The 20,035-nt window shown below is 59.4% G+C and overlaps 1 protein-coding gene across 1 annotated transcript in view; it reads left to right on the top strand.

Annotated features, from left to right (window-relative positions):
• FAM178B (family with sequence similarity 178 member B) overlaps window positions 1-19,657 on the top strand; it is a gene marked incomplete at its 5' end in the record, with an annotated part of 99,289 nt that extends 79,632 nt beyond the window's left edge. The window contains 4 exons of the mRNA XM_082643011.1: window positions 3,290-3,415; window positions 17,302-17,379; window positions 17,700-17,852; window positions 19,207-19,657. Of these exons, the coding sequence (XP_082499137.1) occupies window positions 3,290-3,415; window positions 17,302-17,379; window positions 17,700-17,852; window positions 19,207-19,239 (390 nt within the window). The 3' untranslated portion in view covers window positions 19,240-19,657. The remainder of the gene's footprint in view (window positions 1-3,289; window positions 3,416-17,301; window positions 17,380-17,699; window positions 17,853-19,206) is intronic.
• Window positions 19,658-20,035: the final 378 nt, after the last annotated feature.

Genomic DNA, 20,035 nt, shown 5'->3' with positions numbered 1-20,035 from the left:
TGGTCTCTCCCCATCACAATATCTTATTGTATAAATTTGATGCCTTTTTCATCATAACTAAGCCCTTATCATGCACTGTGGCCATAACTTTTACATTTTGAGATGCAGTAGCAAAACCAGCATGGGTTTCTTTTTCCTTCTTCACAATTTCACGGATCAGAGATGTGTTCTTACTGTAGATCTTAGCAACCTCAGCATATGATTTTTTTCCCTTCCTTCTAAAGTCAAGAACTTTCACCTTGTCACTTAAAGGAAGCACTTTAAGGCCTCTCTTTTTTTTTTTTTTTGCGATACGCGGGCCTCTCACTGTTGTGGCCTCTCCCGTTGCGGAGCACAGGCTCCAGACGTGCAGGCTCAGCGGTCATGGCTCACAGGCCCAGCTGCTCCGCGGCATGTGGGATCTTCCCAGACCGGGGCACGAACCCGTGTCCCCTGCATCAGCAGGCGGACTCCCAACCACTGCGCCACCAGGGAAGCCCTAAGGCCTCTCTGTGACATATCTGAATTGCCGGCATCACTGCTCTTGTGCGTTGGGACCATTATTTAGTAAAATAAGGGTTACCTGAGCACAGGAACACAAGCGCTGCAACACTGCGACAGTCACTCTGATAACTGAGACGACCACCAAGTGACTAACGGGGTAGGATCCACTGGGCACAGGGACATCCACATCCAGGGAGGAATGGAGCAGGACTGCGCGAGACTTCATCATGCTACTCAGAAGCGTGCGCGCGTGATTGAAAACTTACAAGCTGTTTATTTCTGGAATTTTCCATTTCATATGTTTGGATCTCGGTTGACCACGGGTATCTGAAACCGTGGAAAGTGAAACTTCGGATAAGGGGGCACAACTGTGCCACGTGCCAGGTGCTGTGCAAGGCTCTGGGGACACTGCAGTGACCCAAAACTGCCCTCACGGAGCTTACGTTCTAGTGAGGGTCAGGGGACAAGTAATAATAAACATAACAGACAAGAAAATTACATAGCATGTCAGAAGGGGTGCTTGCTGCTGGGTAGATGGGCGGGCAGGTGGCGGGGGGTGCCTCACTGGGAAGGTGGGCCTGGAGGAAGGCTGGAAGGCAGAGGGGGCAGCCGTGCAGTGTCCGGTCAGAAGGCCCAGGCAGGGCACAGGCTCCAGGGAACAACAGGGACCACCCAGGGCCTCGCAGACATTTAAGATGCTGGCCTTCTCCACTGGGCCAATAGAAGCAGCTGCCGGAGTCTGAGCACAGGAGGGACCGCTGTGTGGACAGTTGCCTCGCTGGAACTGTGTGCCGCCTCTTGCCGGACAAACCGACAAGGCCAGCGGAGGCCTGCCTTTTTGGGTGATCATTTGCTTCTTGCCCGGGGATGTCTGTCCTAACAGGCTGAGTGTTTGCAGAGACGGCTCCCAGCGGTGGGGGTAAAGTGGGGAGGGTGCTGGTCAGAGCCTGGCCCTGCTGGAACCCACGCAGCCCAAATAAGTCCTGACCGCGCGCGGAGAAGGGTGTGTCTCCCGGGGAGGGGATGACTGCAGCTGCCAGAGCTGGGAACAAAAGAGAATAAGCAATCAGAAGGCAGCAGCTTGCTGTGCTGAGCAGAGTGAAGCTGTTTTCACGGAGTGAGAGGAAAACCGTGGGAGCAGCCAGCCGCTGCTGTGTGCTCCCCAGCCCAGCCCGGCCCGCCCAGGGCTCCTAGCAGGGAGGGTCCCAGCTGGGGCGGGGCTGCCTGCCGAAGGGCTGCTTCTGGGGGCGTGGGCTGCAGAGCCCGCTCCTGTGCTTGCACAGCTGTGAGCCCGGAGCAGGCAGGGCTGTTTTGGAAACTATCGCCAGACTTGGAAGGCCTGAGCAAGGCAGCACAGCTCTGGTTTCGGTGAAGTTCCAGATGGCGCCTCTCTTTGCCCAGAACCTTCCCCCACTCTCTCTCTCCCTGCCCCCTGCCCTCCCTCTCTGAAGGGATCAGACGCTAGGCCAAGAAGCCCTGGCCCCCTTCCAGGAGCCGAGGCCCCGGGCCTGACTCCTAGCCCTCACTCAGCCCAGCTGCTCTTGTGGGCTTTCTAAGCCCGTGGCTGGCCGAGGTGCTGAGCAGGTGTCTGCGGGTGAGTCAGAGGGAAGGAGCCAGGTGTGCCAGGCAGGGCTGGGCTTGGGCAGGGAGCTGGCCCAGAGGCTTAGCCCTCGCCCTTCGGGCCAGCCTGCACCTGCTATATCTAAAGACGTGGCGCCTCTGTGAACTCCCCGGGCCCAGCTCTTTCCTTCTTCATCCTCCCTCCCCAGGGCTACAGGTGCCCTCAGAGGGGCCCAGGGCTCGGAGACTGCCTGCCTCCTGAAGCCCCGGCCCTGAGTTAGCTCTGGGGCAGCTGGTGGTCCTTGCCGGGGCTCAGCCGAGGCTGCCCAAACCAGGTGCAGGGCCTGGGTGGGAAGGAGTGGCTGGATGCAGACACCTGGACTTATGCAGGCCACGTGCTCCCATTTGTTCAGAGATGGGGTGTAGGGCAGCTAGCAGATTGGGTGATATAATACATTAACCAAAGGGCAGTGTGTGCACCTCGCGGGGAATCCCATTCCAACCAAGCAACTGCCTAAGGACATTTTTGAGACAATCAGAGAAAACTGAACACAGGTGTTTGATCGTGTAAGGAATTCTTGGTAACTTGGTTGGGCAAGAGAATGATGTGATTATGTTGGGGAAGAAAATCCTTATCCTTTTCTGTTTGAAGCTCTTTGTGGGTAAAATGATACGGTGTTCGGATTTGCTTTGAAATTCTCTGGAAGGAAAAAGGCGGAGGGGGGCTGGGGGTGATGAGTGCAGGCATCATTCACGTTCACAGAGATGGGCATGGAGGTAGTTCTCAACCTCTCTTTTTTCAGGAGTGTTGAAAACGCCCGTGGTAACAAGTTAAATGACAAGAGAGGGCCAGCGGGCCTGAGCAGCAGCTCAGGGTGGGAAGGTCTTGTCCTGTGGCAGAGGAGACCCTCTTCTGGTCTTGGTTCTTCTAAGCCCCGAGTGTCTGCTCAGTCCCGGGATGTGGGTTAAGTCCTCCTCGTTCACTTGTCTAAAGGATGCACGCCCTGCGAGCGTGAGAGCCTCTTCTCCCGGGAAGAGGGGGTGTGCTTGTCTCCATTTCACAGATGGGGACAGGCTCCGAGAGGCCACAGGGCTCCCAAGGGAAAAGATGCCCCCAGGTCGTGGAGCCAATGGTCTGGCTCCAGAGCCTAGGCTCCGACCCATGCCTGCCAGCCGGCGTGTCCCGGCCACGCGTCCCCACAGTGCCCCAAGCCCTCGTGAGTTAGAGCCCCGCTTCTCTCCCCAGCTGTCCTCGCTCAGCCGTCTCCTGAGCCTCATGAGGCCATCAAACCTGGAGCAGTACCTGGGCCCTGAGACCATGCCGCCCGGCCAGGAGCAGCAGCCAAAGGCCAGTGCCCAGCTGGACCACAAGGTGAGCACCCAGCCCCTGCCCACCTCCGCCAAGGCAGCACCCCAGGGTAGCAGGGAAGGCTGGGCTGTCCACAAGGCACAGCCTGGGGGCCTTAAGGCTGCCAGTCCCGAAAGACCGGGGCCTCGGGGCAGGGCCCAGCCAGCTACTCCCGCCCATCTCCACAGAGCCTGTGCCCCTCATGGAGGCACAGTGGGCACAGGCGTGCAGGCTTGTGAGTTTCGCTGTGGCCTTTGCGGCCTGGCTTGCCTTTGTCAGCCGCGTTAGAGAGGACGCAGGAGCTGAAGTGCTGGCGAGGGGAGTGGGGTGGGAAGGGAGTGCCCTCAAGGAGAAGCACAGGGAATGTTCAGTTGCAAGAGGCCCCATGTTGCCTGAGAGTGGGGCTGGGACCAGCTGCCTGTTCCTATTTCCTGTTTCCTGTGGCCCTCACTGAGGCTGAGTCCTTGGCCTTCCCCCAGTTCTTCCTAATTGACTTTCCAGACATCGCCCAGCTTTCCCAAAAGCCATGCTTTGGCGAGAGTCAGGGGCAACAAGGTACCCCAGAACCTGCGGGTTGTGGGGCTTGGAATGGTCAGGCCTGTGGCCCCTGGGGTGAATGTCAAGCAGGGGTGGCGGCGTAGGGGCTTCAGCCTGGGAGTCCCAAGCCTGGCTCCCTGGGGAGTTGGGGGATAGAGCTCAGTGAGCTCCCCCATCCCTGGGGACTCAGGGATGAAGGATGCAGATAGGCATCTTGCTAATTTAGGAAGGCGGTAGTTCCAAAAAGCTCACCCAGGGGTTGGGTGTTGACATCCAGAAGGCCAGCCTTTGGGCATCATTCTGCAAATCAGATAAGTGAATTAATTACTGAATGAATACAAATGAACTGTTAAGAAGATATGATAACCCCCAGGTGTACGTTGTCCCCGGGCCCTGTTCCCCTTTGCCAGCTATTTCTCGTGAAACTGGAGCTCCTTATGGAGGCTAAGTCTGGGTTTTCTGGGGACTCTGGAACAGAGGTGGGGTCAGCCCCTGGGGGTGGTCTGTCTGAGCAGGACACAGGTGGGCAGGCCCCAGGTCTGGGCTGGGGGAAGGGAAAAAGAAGAAGAAGGGGAGGGGCGAGAGAGAAAAGAGGAGGCCTGTGTCTGGTCTGGCCAAGGAAGAGCTGCCCTCCAGGCGCCTGGGGCCACCTCTGGACCTCGCCTCACAGTCTGGTAGCAGATGTGCCTTCAACAGCCTGGGAGGAGAGGGGAGTAAGCGGGCGGAGGGTATCCTTGTATATTTGAGGACTGTTCTCATGCATGTAAAGGAGGCTGTGAAGTGTCAACTCCGGTCGGCTGCATGTTGGCAATGACCCATTTGGCCTGGGAACACGAGGGGCCGGCGTGTCTTGGCCGGGTGCTGGTCCAGGGCAGCAAAAGAGGCAAGTGAGGCCCAGACAGCTCTTAGATGCCTTTGCTGCAGCTCGAGCCCACTGGGATTGATCCTGGTCTGAGGTAGCCAAGAGCAGAGAAGAGACGTGGAGGGGTGGGGCTGGTGCTGGCGCACGGGCAGCGACGTGGAGCATCCTATCCCCCTGGGCCGGGTACTCTCCAGACCGGGAGGGGCCGGGTGGGGCAGACGACTGGACTCCCGCAGCCCAGCCCCACTCCCCGCTGAGCCCACTGACTCCTCATTAGGGCCCAGGCGTGTTTCATCTTCAGAGATGATCGGGCTACTCACCAGCCAAAAAGAGCAGCGGCATCATCTACCCTGTTTTACAGGGAGTGGTGGTCTGGGCTGGCCGAGCCTTTTATCCCTAGAGCTCGAAGTCTTTGCCTTCTTTCTGCTTGGGGTTCCCTAGAGCTCGAAGTCTTTGCCTTCTTTCTGCTTGAGGTGCAGCGGGGAAATTAAGGCCGGAGTGAGGTTGGCCTGAGGCGACCCAGCCTGCAGGAAATGGGGACAGGCCCTTCCCAGCGTTTGGAGCAGCCCTGCTGGGCCCGGCCCCCGGGCCCCTCACTCCTGTCTGGGAGATTTCCTGCCAGGACTGCTGGGTCGCAGCCCTCCTCCAGCTCTGCAGATAAACACTTCTGCCAGCCTCCGCTCCCCACCCCCACTCCTGTCTCGGCCTGGGGCCTTGGCCCAGGCTCCTCCTTCCCCCGGGAAGCTCCCAGCCTTCTTCTCCTGGTCCTGCCTTCCCCGGAGGCTGGGTGCTCCCTGCCCAGGGTGTGACTCTCTCCTTACTGATCCCATGGCTTTGCAGTTGTCCATTGACTTGTCTGTCTCCCCAGCTAGACTGTGGGCACAGCTGGTGTCTCAGCATCGCGTGCCGTGTTGGGCGCTAGATGGTTGAATGAGGGCACGAATGAATGAATGCAGTTGTAATTCTCCCGCTCTGAACTCTCTCCTTCCACCCCATTCTGGCCCTCCCACCCCTCTGCTGGAAAGCACCCTCCCTCTGCACGCCCCCCATGCTCAGACCAACCTCTGTGTAAAGGCCCCCTTGTCTCTTAATGTCCTTGTTTCATTAAGGCTACAAGGGTTGATGGCCTGGGCTTCTCCTGTTGGAGGCCCTTGACTTCAGACCTGTCACCTGCTTACGAGAGAACCAATCACAGCCGTTGTTTGTAATTCTAAGCTAGTGAGATTCCTGCCTGAGAAAGCTAACAATCAAGTTCAACAAAAGAAGCAACTTGCTCCTTCTGCAACACTGCAGGGGGTGGGGGTGGGATGGGAGGCGGGAGGGGGCTGGGGCGGGCGGGTTCTGTCCTAGCTCAAGAGTCACTGGGCCTCCCTGGTGGCGCAGTGGTTGAGAGTCCGCCTGCCGATGCAGGGGATACGGGTTCGTGCCCCGGTCTGGGAGGATCCCATATGCCGCGGAGCGGCTGGGCCCGTGAGCCATGGCCGCTGAGCCTGTGCGTCCGGAGCCTGTGCTCCGCAACGGGAGAGGCCACAACAGTGAGAGGCCCGCGTACAGCAAAAAAAAAAAAAAAAAAAGAGTCACAAAGTGTCCCAGCAAATCAGGGCAGAGCTTGTGTGGAAAATAGGAATCCTGCTTCTGAACGGGATGATGAGAGTACTTTGAGCATTTTAAGGTGCTTTTGGCTAAAGAAGTTGCTCAGCCCCTGGGTGAGTTATGGCAGCCCTGTGCTTGCCTGGTTTGAGAGGGGTTCTCCCAGAGGAGAAGGAGCATCGAGATGAGAGTGACGCCTGGGGGTCCGGGGCTGCCCTGCGAGGAGCTTGCGCCCCGCGTGTTTGAGAGAGGTGGGAGAGGATGTCTTTTTTTTTTTTTTTTTTCCCGTACGCGGGCCTCTCACTGCCGTGGCCTCTCCCGTTGCGGAGCACAGGCTCCGGACGCGCAGGCCCAGCGGCCATGGCTCACGGGCCCAGCCGCTCCGCGGCATATGGGATCCTCCCAGACCGGGGCACGAACCCGTATCCCCTGCATCGGCAGGCGGACTCTCAACCACTGCGCCACCAGGGAGGCCCGAGAGGATGTCTTAATGCAGGCTTGTACTCTGAGAGTTGGCCTCCAGGTGCTTCCCTCTGGCCCATGGGTACCAGTTCTGCAAGAGGCCAGCTCCTTCCCAGGCCTCCGTGTGTGTGTGTGTGTGTGTGAGGCCGTCCTTTCCGCCTCCGTGCAAACATCTTGTAACTGGACTCTGTTTTCCACTGTCTCCTCAAAGCGACGAGCTCAGCCGTGCAGCCCAGAACCAGGGGTTTCCTGGGGGCTTTCTGTTGTCTTTTAGCTGACTTGCCTAAACCGTATTTGTCCAGACTTAACTCATTTTTATCGCGATGACTGACGCTGTGGTCTTGTTAAACCTCCGCCGCATGTGACGTTCCTGTTGACCACACTTCCCTGACCTTCCTGACTTCTCCCTGGCCTGCCTTCTGCCACGTGGATGCTACAGTGAAGGAATTTTGGGATCTGTATTTCCCCTAGGGATTTTGGAAGGTCTGTCGAACCAGGATCTTTATGGTAGGGTGGAACTTTTCCCCCAGTTTGGTTAAATTTGGGAACTTTGAGGAAGTTAACCATCTCTCATTGTGTGGAAAGAAAACTAAGGCCACGGAGGGGGTTGTCCCAGCATTGGGGCTGCACTGAGGCACCAGCCGGTTCTGTCTCCTCCTCTGCCCCTTGGGCACACCCTCCTCAGAGCCCCACAGTGCCCTCACGGGACAGACAGCCTGGGACCCATGTTCTGGGTTCTACATCTGTGATGGGCCCTGTCCCCCCAGGGCCCAACCGTAAGAGGCCACCCCACCCAGACTGAGCCTGGCAGCTGCAAGGGGCTCCCATCAGCTTCCTCACCACGTGCACGCCTCCCCACGCACATGGCCTGTGCTCCCGTCTCTGTGCTCGTGAGGCTTGTTTATAGGAGAAGTGCGTGTGTGAACAGGGAAGGGGCGGGGTGTGCTCTGGGCTTGGCTGATGCTGGGGTGAACCCCACCCCGCCTCACAGATTCCTCTGAACTCACGCCTGGCGCCTCTGCACATCTTCTGCAGAGGGCACGGGACTGCCACGCATGAGTGTGTGTGCACGTGTCTTGTGCGTGCGTGTTGTATGCATCTCCTGTATATCTTTATGGTGTGCCCATGTGTTAACAGAGTTGACAAGTTTTACTGCTTTTACTCCTGCGCTGGCCTGTCCCTGTGTCGGGTGACCCTGCCAAGAGCCGCCTTACGTGACTGGGTGGAGTTCGTTGGGGAGTTTGGGGCTGCCCTCTGGCTCTCTGCACCCGCCTCTGCACCCTGCACTCTCCCGCTGGCACTCGACACCAACGGGGACGTGGACTCCCTCAGGCTTGGCTGGGGCACAGGCTCCTGGCCCTCGTGTCACCTAGAAGGACAGGTGGAGCAGGAAGCCCTCCCTCTCCCTCCACTCTCTGCCTTCTCCCCTGAACTGCCGGCCCCTTGCCCTGCACCCTAGGGAGAGCCACACCCACAGGGCTGGGGACCTTGGTCAGGCCAAGATTAGGAGGACTGGTTTTGAAGAATGGACAGTGGCTATTCAGGACCCCTGAGTTCCTCCTCTGGCTGCTCTGTGTTGGGTCCCTCCTCTCTTCCTCCAAAATGAGGAACAGCTGACATCTTTGGAAATAAACTTCGAAGAGGTGACCTCTGGGGAGGTGACCTCTGGGTAGCTGACCCTAAAGGGAGATCCGTGCCCCAGATACACATCACAGCCACCTGAGTGGCCACTGAGCCCCTTCACAGTGGGTACCTCTGAGCGTCTGAAGGCACATGAGGCGGGGGGCCCAGGCCAGCTTTGATTGACTCCCGGGAATTCTGGCTTCTTTGCAGGTGTACGAGCAGGGCTTAAAGTGACTTTGTCGAGCTGGGGAGGAGAGGCTTAGACTCTGCAGGCAGCTGTTGTTGAAGCCCAGCCAGCCCGAGTCCTCGGCAGCTCTGGCCTGCTCTCTGCCCTGCGCCACCCCAGGCTCAGTCCTCCTAAGGACCCTTCAAGGGTCCCTCCCGTAGGCACCGTCCTTACCCCGTGCGGGTGACTCCACTGCTTCTGCCCTAGCACCCCCCTGCCTCTGTCTCTCCATCCTTCAGGTCCTCCTGGACAACTCTGCGATCGTCTTTCTCCCGTTCTTTCGTAGGAATGAGCGAACCTGAGTGCCTGTCACATCATATTCAAACCCCCGCATCCAAGGCCTGTGTCAGCTGGCCTACTTCATCCATGCGGTTTTTCTCCTGTGCATCAAACCACTCCATTTGATTCCAAGCAGTGGGTGTCTTTGCCAGAAACCCTCCATTCTCAGGCCCGTGTCTTTGCCCTGCTGGTCCTCCTTCCTGGCGATGCCTGGCCTGTCTCTCCTATCCTTGGATTCCGGTGGTCATTACAGTCTGTTCACTCAGCCAGTGGCTTGTCCTCACATTGCTTCACACACCTGAACAGAGTCGCCTTTGAGGGTTGGGTCCAGGGTCTATCTCAACCACATGCTTCCATTAAAATGCCTACCCTGAGCAAGTACAGTCTGGTGAGGGACCTTCTCCTGCCCCCCTGCACCCAGCCCCGCCCACCAGCCTCGGGAGTGTGGGCGGGGGAGCAGTGCCCGCTTGCGGGGTCTTAGTTTCCGCACCAGGGATCGAACCCAGGCGCCAGCAGTAAGAGGGCCGAGTCCCAACCACTGGACCACCAGGGAGTTCAGCAGTGCCTTCTAAGAGCCCGGTGCAAGCAGCTTGGGCTCAGCTCCCACTGTCACGCACCTGAGCGGGGAGCGGGAAGGGTGTGTGAGGCCCCTCCCTAGCTGTCCTCAGCCTGGAGGAGCAGTTGCCAGGCAGCCCACGGCCCCCTCGACTGCTCTTCTGCTCACCGCCTGTCCTGCCCCTTCTCACCCCGTCTTTGCCAGGACCCTGTAGTGACAGAAACACCAACACACGTCCCAGGAGGTCCTGGGACAGCTCATCAGGCTCAGCTGGACCAGGGCTGAGCAGTGTCGTGAAACGTCAGTGTTGCTCTCTGCATCTCTAGGCTCTGCCTTTTGGTGCGTTCCCAGGCAGCTTTCCCGCTGCTTCTGAGACACCCCGGGCTTATTTCCTTCCCTCTGCAACCCTAGCCAGGGGGAAAGAAGGAGCTTCTGTCCTGGATCCTAACAGAGTCCCAAAGTTGAGTCTCATTGGCCTGGCTTGGGTCATGTGCTCACCTCTAAGCTAATCACATAGCCAGGCATGAAGTGAGTGGCCAGCCCAGGTCACACATCTTTGCCTGGAGTCCGGGCTGAAGTCCCCACTGTGTGGCACCTTGGCCTGGGTGTAGGGGACGGGAGGCTGGGACTCGACAAAGGAGGGAGCAGGATCCTGGGCACCAGGAAGCCTTAGTGTCTATGGCATCCCTCTGGTCTTCAGCCGTGGGCCGAGGCCTTGTTCTCTAACACCCATGGGACGTATTAGGAGGGCAGTGCTTCCCAGGCGCTGGCCATGCCAACACGCCAGGAGACAATACAGAGAGTGAGAAAGATAAGAAAGAGAAGGGAGGAAGCCACTGCTTTTGAGGAAGCCACCACTCCGTGGGGCCCTTCCAGCCCCTGCCAACACCCTGGCTGGTTTCAGGGGCTCCCTCCAGAGCTGGAATCCACGTACTGATGTACACGTGCACACCCAGGCGTAGATTCTCAAACACAGGCACCGAGAATGTCGTCCCTCTCTGGGCAGCAGGCAGAGCTGGGTTTCCGTTCCAGATCCCCCTGGGGTCAGGGTCTCTAGTCCCAGCTGGAGGAGCAGGATGGGCCAGCCAATCCCCGCCTGTCAAATCCCCCCCCCGTCCCCCCCCCCCGCCATGGCCAGCAGGAAGCCAGAAAGGAAGGGTGGGCTGGGTGGGAGCACTCCAGCAGGGGTTTGCCTGTAGCCCCTGGTTCCTCCCACCCGCAGACATAGGAGGGGGGCAGATGCGCTGAGATAACCCCCTGCAGCAGGTCCACAGGAACAAAAAGCCCTCAGCCTTCCTGCTTTTGTCTCAAGTGCATCTCTTCCCCACCTGGCCCTGCTGTGCCACGGCCTCCTAGTTCCCTCCCCATCCTCACTGCCAAGAGCAGGGGCCAGGGCTGCTCAAGGTCCAACTCCAAGTTCAGGATAGAGCTTAAAAAAAGAATACCTCGGTCCCTTTCAAGTGAGTTCAGGGTCTCAGGTCTCTGAACCCACCTCCTCTGGGCAGCTAGAAGAGCAGGTGAGGGGCTCATCTTCTGAGATACCTGTGGAGGGGGACCCATGCGGGGCCCCGAGGTCCTCTAGCAGCCTCAGCAGAGACATCCCATCTCTCCGCCCCGCTGGGGCCTTGAGACAAACTTTCTAGGCAGTGGCCATTCCCAGCTGTTGAGCCGGAAGTCCTGGTCCTGTCCAGATGCTGCCATCCTGTCTCCCGTCAGCCTGCTCCATGTCTAGGGCTCCACCCACCCCCACGCCTAAACAGGCACTCTCATTTACAGAACTGAGTGTCTGTCCTTGCAAGCCCCCGGGGTGAGTCTGGCGAGTCCTGCCTGTGACGTCTGTTCTCTGGCCTCTGTGCCCTGCGCTTCCAGGGACCTGGGCTAGGAAGAGGTGCCGTGTCACCATGTCATTTCCTAGTGATGGGTCATGCGTCCTTGTCATTTCCTTCTCTCTAGGACTTATGATGGATGACCTGTCCTGGTCAGAGTCACTTCCATACTCAGCTTTCCTGTGGGCACAGCCCTCTGCTTGCTGCTTTGGTGCTTGCCCAAGCCAAGGTCAGAGAGTGTAACCTTGGAGCAGGAACAGCCAGGGCAAGGGGAATAAATCTTGCACTTGTGGGGCAGAGGAAGTTAGGAAGAAATAGCACCCTAGAGATGGTGGCAGGTGTCACACTCCAGGACAGGTCCAGACGGGGTTCCCCTAGAAAAACGCATCCCCTCTCATCCTGAGCCCCGGTGGACACACTAGCCAGATGAGCTTCAGTCTGTCACCAGTCTGAGGCTCTTGGCCTGGGGCCTACGAGTAGCCCTACCTCAGGATTACTCACGACTGACTATTTTTGTTGTTGTTTGCCCAGCCGGTGTGTGATGGAGTACCTAGACCATGCCTGCTGCCCCGACTCTCCTCCCCAGGGGGGAGCCTCAGCCTCTCCCTGTCCTGCCTCTAGCAGGCCCTTGGGCCCTGGCTGTGCAGTGCAGAAGGGCCTTGATCTCTCTCCAGGGTTAAATCCCCTTTAGGGAGCACGAGCGCACGCGCACACACACACACAGCTTGTTCGGCTTAAGGGAGCACGTACAGACATTTGCATCAGGCCTAACACTTCGTGGAGATGGCCATATGCAGTCGGGGGACCTCTCCAGGCTCAGCTTCCACATCTACTGAAAGTGAAGGTCAGCAGGACCTCTGTGGGAACCCGCTGGGTCAGGGCACTGTGCAGTAATGCTATAGGGTTCAATTTGATAGAAGGAGAAAGGAAGGAAGGGAGGGAGGGAGGGAGGGAGGAAGGAAGGAAGGAAGGAAAAGAATTCATCAGGGCCTAGCTCTAGCCTTGGGTTTGAAATGGCCCAAGGCAGACCAGCACGGCTTCACTCTTTCCCAGACTTCATTGGTTCTAGAACTGACCTTCAGCACGTGTGTTTGCAGCGAAGTGTCTCTGAGGGAACAGAACCCCTGAGAAGACCCACACATGGCAATGACAGGACCTATGGCAGAATTCTCCTCCTGGACCTCCAGGCCTTCCAAACGCGGCTGAGAGCAGCCCAGCCAGGCTGTGGCTGAATGCAGGTCCCCCAGGACAGCACCCCTCCCAACCCCAGAGCCTGTGAGCCTGGAGAGGTGAGACCAAGGGAGGCTGCTCTGGGGTGCTGGCATCCCGGGCAAGGAACCGGACAGCAGTTGGCCTTGAGGGCCAGCTTGCTGGCGGGAGCCAGCGACATCTGCTGTGTGAGCCCCTGGGCCCCAGCAGCCTGGCTGGAAGGCTGTGTCCTTTGAGTCAGTGTGTCCTCCCCAGCAGGTGTTCCTCGGTCAGCCTTAGTTCTCCCCCCATCACCCCCCATGCCCCACAGCAGCTGCCCCAGAGCCTGGCTGGACCTGCTCCCCCAGGACCCTCCAGCCAAGAGCAAGGTCTGCCATCCCCCGCCTTCCTTGCACCCCTTCTGCTCCCCACCGGGCTGGCAGCCTCCAGGGAGGGGGCTGGGTTCGAAGGGTTGCCTCGGGTGAGCCTGCACTCTTGGTCAGACCCGAGGTGGGAGAAACTATTATGTTCCGGCCAGAGCGAGTAGCTTCCTGGGAGATCCTCTCCCTCCCCCTCTCTGCCCTTTCTTAGCGTAAATAACCCACAGCCAGCTCCCTTGGCATTAGCTAGAGGGGAATTTTTCTAAAGGATGAAGTTCCTGGGAACCGTCCACCCTTTTTCCCTTTCGTCTCATGACGAAAGCTCTGTACACCAAGACTTGGCTGGCGGTTCCCGGGTCAGAACTAGCTGGACCAGAAAAGGAGACACTGGCCTTCCCCTCCCCCGGCCCCTTCGCGGGTGACAAGCCCAGTGGGCTGTCCGTTATCTCTCTGCCTTGTCATCCTTCCCCAGGGAGAGGACGGGGCCCGTCTCCAGGCTCTAGAGCCAGGAGGGAGGCATCCTGCACAGAACTTCTCAGAAAAGTCTGCCTGCCAGACTCCAGGGAGAGACCCGGAAGATGGAGCTGCAGGCCCCGCTGGCAGCAGCGGGAGGGGACCGTCCTTTCCTGTCGGCACTGGGTTCGGGCACGTCCCGTGCCTCAGACTCTGCCTCTCCCCAGGTCGTTGACTGAGGTTTCCTGGCCCCGATTCCCTTGGGGGCTTCCCAGCCTCCACTCACGCCCCAGTCGGGAGGTGCTGGGTGGCCTGAGCTGGGGAACACCCGTTCTACAGACAAGATGCCCAAGCTTGGATGGATATAGCCCCCACTCAAGGTGTGCCCCTGCACTGCTCAGTAACCCTGAAGCCACCCGGCACCCTCCCCTACACCCATACATACCCCCGCCCGCCCGTAGGGACTTGGAAGGGGCCTCAGACAGGAGGAAGGGCCACCTTGCACTGGCCCCGCTGATGCCTGGCCTCTGCCCAGCCTCCCTTTCCAGTATCTTGAAAGAGAAGACAGAGCCCCACGTTTCTGTGGTGCCAGCAGGACAGGAACGGGCTTGCTGAGTTCAGGAACTGGTCACAGCACAACTGGAGCAGGAAACACAGCTCTCGCACCTGGCTGTTGGCTGAGCAGCCTACCCTGTCTCCTGCCCGGCCCTGCCGGGCTCCTTGGGCTAGCCCCCGCCCTCCCCACCGGAGGAAGTTTCCAGAGGACGGAGACCCAGGTTCAGCCTCCCCCAGCCTGCTAGGCCCCAGTTTCTGCTCATGGTTTGCTTCTCTGACCTTCACAGAAACAGGGCCTGGGAGAGGAGGGCTGAGGTGCAGGAGAAGCCTGGCGTGTCCCCGGCGCCACGGTCTGTCCCTTTGTCTGGACAAGAGCAGAAGGACCCTCTCTCACCTCTCCTCATCCTCTCAGGGCAGAGACCGCGGGGAGGAATGGTCTGGGTGACTCTGCTGATAACGAAGCCCTTTGCCCCAAAGCGGGGAGAATGCTCCCAGCCCTCCTTCCAGGTAGTGGGCACGGTTCCCCCATACCCGCACCCGCCCTTTGGACGATCGGCTTATACAATGTGGTTAACAGGGCTCTTCTTCAGAACTACCTCTTCCTTCTTGCTATTCTCGTGTCACCCCCCCGCAGCCCCCGCAAAAAACAAACAAACAAACAAACCCGTATTCAGACTAGTTTTCCTGGGATTTTCCCTCCCGATTCAATTATGGGAATCGGCGTTAAGACTGAAGTTGTGAAACCTGTACAGACGTAGCCGCTGTTTTCTCTCAGTAAATCCCCACTGCACAGGCGTTCCTCCAGGGCACTCCTCAGATCCCAGGCCCACCGTCACCACGCCCCCCTCCCAGGAAGATACATTCTGCAGGGGAGGGGGGATCAGGGGGCTGGGGGCCTGGCCAGGGCCTCCACCTGAGCCCGCGGCCCAGCGCCTCAGCGCCCCCTTGGGTTGGGGGAATGTTTACAGGTGAAAGGTCCTTCTCTCCCCTATGCCACAGCCCTCCCGGGCTTTCACACCCACCCCGCAGACAGGCCCGCCTCCCGGCCGCCAACCAACGGCTCCGTCGCCCTTGGATATTTTCTTCGGCTTCTGCCACCTCTCACCATCAGCGTGCTCAATGCGCCTCTCGAAGAGGGTGTTCCCAAGGTCACGTCCCTCTCCCCTGCCCCGCACCTACCCCAGACCCACCTGGGCTCAGTCGTTTACCATTGGCATTGTCTGGTTTAAAATTAATTTTTTTTCATTATATTCTGATTATATGAGTAAAGCACACACATTGTAAAGAAATAATCTTAAAGAGAGAAAAAAAAAGATGAAGGAGGAAGTGTAATCCTGAGAGCCGCGTTTTCACTTCGGTGGATTCCTTCCCAGCGGATTCTATCCCCTGCTTCCCCCAAGTGCCCCCCGTCTGTCCTCCACAACCCAGGCTCCCTGCTTCAGAGCAGCGTTGAGTGGCCTCCACTGTCCGCTGTCTGGTCTCTCTGCTGCCAGCCCAGTCCCCAGGGTGCCCCTCCCCCCCGCTCCAGCCCAGCTCGTGCCCCAGCGGCGGTCAGTCCCCCAGCGCGCCCTGCCTCTGCTGCGTGCATCAGCCCGGGATCTGTCTGGTGCTGTAATCCTGGCTGTGCCCCACCTGCACAGGGCCACCTTCACCTCAAATCCTACGGCACCTTTGAGACCTGGTTTAGTCACTTCCTCCCTGAAGCCCTCTCAGCTGCACACCACCACCGCTCCCCACCTCCCCAGAAAAGCCAGAAGGACCCTTTGTCCTCCTGGTCCACGGGAAAGCTGAGGTTCAGTATTCAGTGTCAGTAACCAAATGACTGCCTTCCTGAAGCATCTTTTCCCCTCTGACGTCTGAGTGTGTGTGGCTGTGTCTTAGTCAAGGTACGCTGTCTAGCGCACAGGCTTGAGCCTGCTTTAGGGGGTTGGGATGGCGGGAAAGAGCCGTTTGCCATGACCGCAGAGTTCAGGAGTTCCAAATGCCGTGTCCTCCTGAGGGCAAGGCCAGGCTGGGGAAGGGGGACCCAGCAGGTGGACCCTGCTCACGGAGGCTGGATCTTCCCCAGCCCCGGGGCAGCGCCGCCTGGAGGCACACCCAGTGGGCCCCCTGCTTTTCCCCACTGCCAGGTGCCATGCCACCCAACCCGGCCAGCCTGCCACCTGCGGGCCTCAGCTGCTGTGCTGAAGAACAGGCTGGGTCCTGGGCAGGGCAGGTGCCGCTGGAGGAGGGGGGCCGGTGACCTGTGGCCTCAGGAGTTTGCATGTGGTGTTTGAGCTGGAGAAGACTACACTCCAGAGTGTCTGATGCTCTCAAAAACCGTTCCAGCGTCTGCCCTAAGGAGGCTGCTGGGTCTGTGCAAAGAGGCTGTGACCGTTTCTGGGGCACCACCAGGTGCTCTCAAGGGGGAGGATGATAAGAGCAGGGGAAGTGGGGGGACAGGGGAGCCTTGGTTGGCTCTGAGCTCCAACCCCATTATCACCAAGCTGGAGCCCTGCTGGCCATCTCTAGAGCCTGCCTCTCCCCTCCCAGCTCAGCCCCAGGGCTGGTTATCTGCCACAGGCGTGATGGTGGGGTGCTTCCTGCCACCCTTCCTATCTTAGGAGGAGTCTGAAGGGGGCAGAGTAGCAGGCACCTCTGAGTGGGAGAGGGGTGTGCCCCCTGAGTGCCAGGAGCAGGCCGTCTGCACAGCAGGAGCCTCGCCTGCCTTTGGGCTGGGTGCTCCCCGTACTTCGTTTCTGTGCACAGCAGGTGAATGTCTCATAAATGAATGGGCACCCACAGAGTCCAAGGGGGCCCCGGAATCTAACTTAGCCTCTGATCACATAGAATCGGCCTTCGTCCTGTTTGCACCCCTTGGTGTCCAGGGGGCAAGAGCGAGGGTGTGCGTCGGTGGGTAAGGTGTGCAAATGCTCGACCAGACCTCCTGCCCTTTGCCCCCCTCCCTCGCCAGCCTCCTCCTGTCAGCACGGTGGGAGTGTCTGGACTGAGCTGCACATCTCTCTTTGCAGGGGTGTCCCCCCGGGCTGAGCTGGGCACCCATGGGGGACCCGTGTACGCGTATAGTGGACAGTGGCTTCTGGTCACAGTGCGCACAGGCGTGGGTGCCACAGACAGCAGGCAGAGCTCAGAGGGGACAGGCCCCTCTCGCCCACGGGCTTTCTCCTCTGGAGCCCCAGGACGGGGCTGGGTGACAGTGTGGATTCTGGATGGCAGAGATTTCTTCTTTTTCTGAGGGGGGCGAGCGCGGTCATTCCTCAGGGGCAGAGCTCTGAGTGAGCGGGGCCCTCCTTGAGGACACCTCCCCACTCACTGTCTCGGGAAGCCCAGGGCTGGGCCGGAGCTGCGCTCAGGGAAGCCCGTCTCTCCCCAGATCTGCTACCTGTGCCACAGCCTCCTGACGCTGGCTGGGCTGGTGGTCAGCTGCCAGGACCTTACTCCAGACCAATGGGTGAGTCTCCCAAGAGGCTGGGCTGGGGCCACTGGGGGAGGAGCCCAGCCCGCTGCCAGGAACTGGAAAGAGCGGGAGGCTGAGAAAGAAGCAGGCCTGGGGGAGCCGGCCTCGTCCTCCTCCCGGCGTCCCAGCAGGCCTTCCCAAGGGATACTGACCCGCACCCCCGGTTACCCCGTGCCTCCGCCGCCTTTCCTGCCTGACTTCTGAGCAGCCACTCAGACCCGTCCTCCTCCTCCTCCGATTTTGTGCTCCCCTCCCCGACTGCGGCTGCCGGGCCTGTGCCTCCCCCACCCAAGCCCGCCCCACGGCCTCTGCAGGGAGAGCTGCAGCTGCTGTGCATGCAGTTGGACCGCCACGTCAGCACCCACATCCGGGAGAACCCCCAGGCCATGCACCGGACCAAACTCAAGGACCTGGCTACCCAGACCTACATCCGCTGGCAGGAGCTGCTGGCCCACTGCCAGCCCCAGGTGGTGCCCACACCAGCCCCCCGGGCTTGGGAGGGGAGGGAAGTGGTCAGGCGGCTGACCGGAGCCCTCAGTGTGTCCGCCCCCTCTGCAGCTGCCGCGTTCCTGGCTGGAAGATGGGGGCAGAGGGCAGCGCGGGGAGACGTGTCCTCGGTGGGCCATCGCCATTCTTACCAAGAGTCAGAGGCCCCGTGTGGGAGGGCGGTGAGGGAGGCACAGCGCAGGCGACTCCTGGGTGAAGAAGGCAAAGAAAAATTGCACCCCGGAAAGGGAAGAGCCTGGGCCACAGGGCCAGTCTGTCGTGAGCTGTGCCAGGAAGGGGCAGCAGAGGCACCAGCTGTCCACCCTCTGCCCAGTTGTCCTGTGGGCCTGAGGCTGGCCTCCCACTCTGCTGGGGCGAACGCGCCCCGGCTGCCTTGGTCCCTCCAGGTTTCGTAGCAGCAGCGCTCGCGCTCCTGACTCCCTCAGACCCCCTGGGTAATAAGTATTCATAGCTAATGTTTATCGAATAAAGACCCTCTTCTACATGAATCCACGTAACCTCCATGGGGCAGGTATTGTTACGATCCCAGTTTACAGATGAGCGAGGTAGCCAGAGTCACTGAGAGGTTAAATAGCTTGCCCCATCATGCAGGCCGGGGCGTGCAGATACCAGAACCAGGGCACAGAACCAGCCTGACTCGCCAGCCTGCACCCTTACGCACGGTCCAACCCCTGCTCTGGCAGTCTCCCTTCTGGCCTCTGTCCGTTCCTCCAACAAGCAGCCCTCCCACCCCTCCGCCCCCAGCCCTGGATGCAGATGAGCTGGGTCTCGTAAAAACTCTTTCTCCAACCCCCCTCCCAATGCTCCCGGGCTCCCAACTTGCCTTTCCTCTGACTCCCCTCTGCTTGTCCTTCCCCCGTAACCTCTGACTTGGGGCTGACACATCAGCCACAGGCTGTGGCTTGGGTCTCAGATTTCACAAGTCTCTGAGAAAGCTGGAGAGCAGATCTCACCCTCAACCCTAAGGAACTAGATCACACTGGTCTCTGGTGAGAAGCAGTGTGTTTGTCATGAAAAGAAGGAAAAGTGATTCGTGGCCTGGCCGAGCCAGAGGGCAGGTCCCACCTTCCTCTCACAGCGCCCTGGGCCTGTGAACAGGGAGTAGAGAGAACCAAGGCAGAGCTGTGGTTGAGTGGCCCGTTGACCTGCCATGTCCTCACCTGGACTGGCAGCCCCAGGAGCCTTGTGGCTCAGCACGTGGCACGGAGGAGGCCTTAGTGGAAATTCAAGGGATGCTGGAGCGCCAGGGAGCATCCCATTGGTGGGCCCTACCTGGGCCCAGACCGTCACACCCTGCTTTTCTCTTTGCCACAGAGCCAGTACTTCAGGCCCTGGGAAGACATCTAATGGAGCAGGGCAGGGGTGGCCCAGCGCTCCTGGCTCTGGCAGGAAGTGAACATGGCCCAGCTAACTGGAGGCGTGAAGAACGGAGGCCAGAGGAGGACCAGCCAGCTGAAGCAAGCACCTGCCTCCCCCGCTGCCCTGCGCCCGCTCCGGGCAAGGGTCCTGCCTCTCGCTGCCTGACTCACCTCTCAGCTCTCCTTCCCTTCCCCACCGTCTCCTCTCCCCAAGACCTTTGTCTCCAAAGCTCTGGATTTCCTGGGCCTCCTGGGTCCTCCGGCCACCATCCTCCCCACCCTCCTTCCCATCTCTGTGTGTCCCTAATGTGAGGGTTCCTTGTGCACGCTAAAGTCTCATTTCAGCATCACTGGTTACAAGAGTTCCTTCAGTCCCTTACTGAGGGCCCGTGCTCAGCGTCCAGTTTCCTGACTTCTGGCTTATACTTTGCAGAATTCTCACCCCAGGCAGTCATGTGCCCCGCCCCACCCCCTGCAGCTGAGGGCTGTTTGTAAACCTACAGAAAGGAGCAGTCCTGGCTGTGGCCTGAGAGCTGTCAGACACCCAGGCAGCAGGGATGGGGAACGTTTGTTTGGACCGGTCTGGGACCACTCCCCACTCCCCGCTGCCACTGGGGAAGATCCACGGAGTGAGATGGTAGCTCAGGGCTGTAACTACACTTAATTCAGTTTATTGTTGAGCTCTGAAATCAACTCCCAGACTTAGGAGTTGGGCGTGGGGGGCGGTGCCCAAAGATAGTTCCCGAGACTTTTTGTTTTCCCTCTGCCTCACCCAAGATCCGTTC

This window comes from Mesoplodon mirus, assembly GCF_964341445.2.
Source record: "Mesoplodon mirus genome assembly, chromosome: 14".
Classification (NCBI taxonomy): Eukaryota; Metazoa; Chordata; class Mammalia; order Artiodactyla; family Ziphiidae; genus Mesoplodon; species Mesoplodon mirus.
The sequence above is the reverse complement of the archived record's forward strand: the minus strand, read 5'-3'. Positions and strand labels throughout refer to the sequence as shown.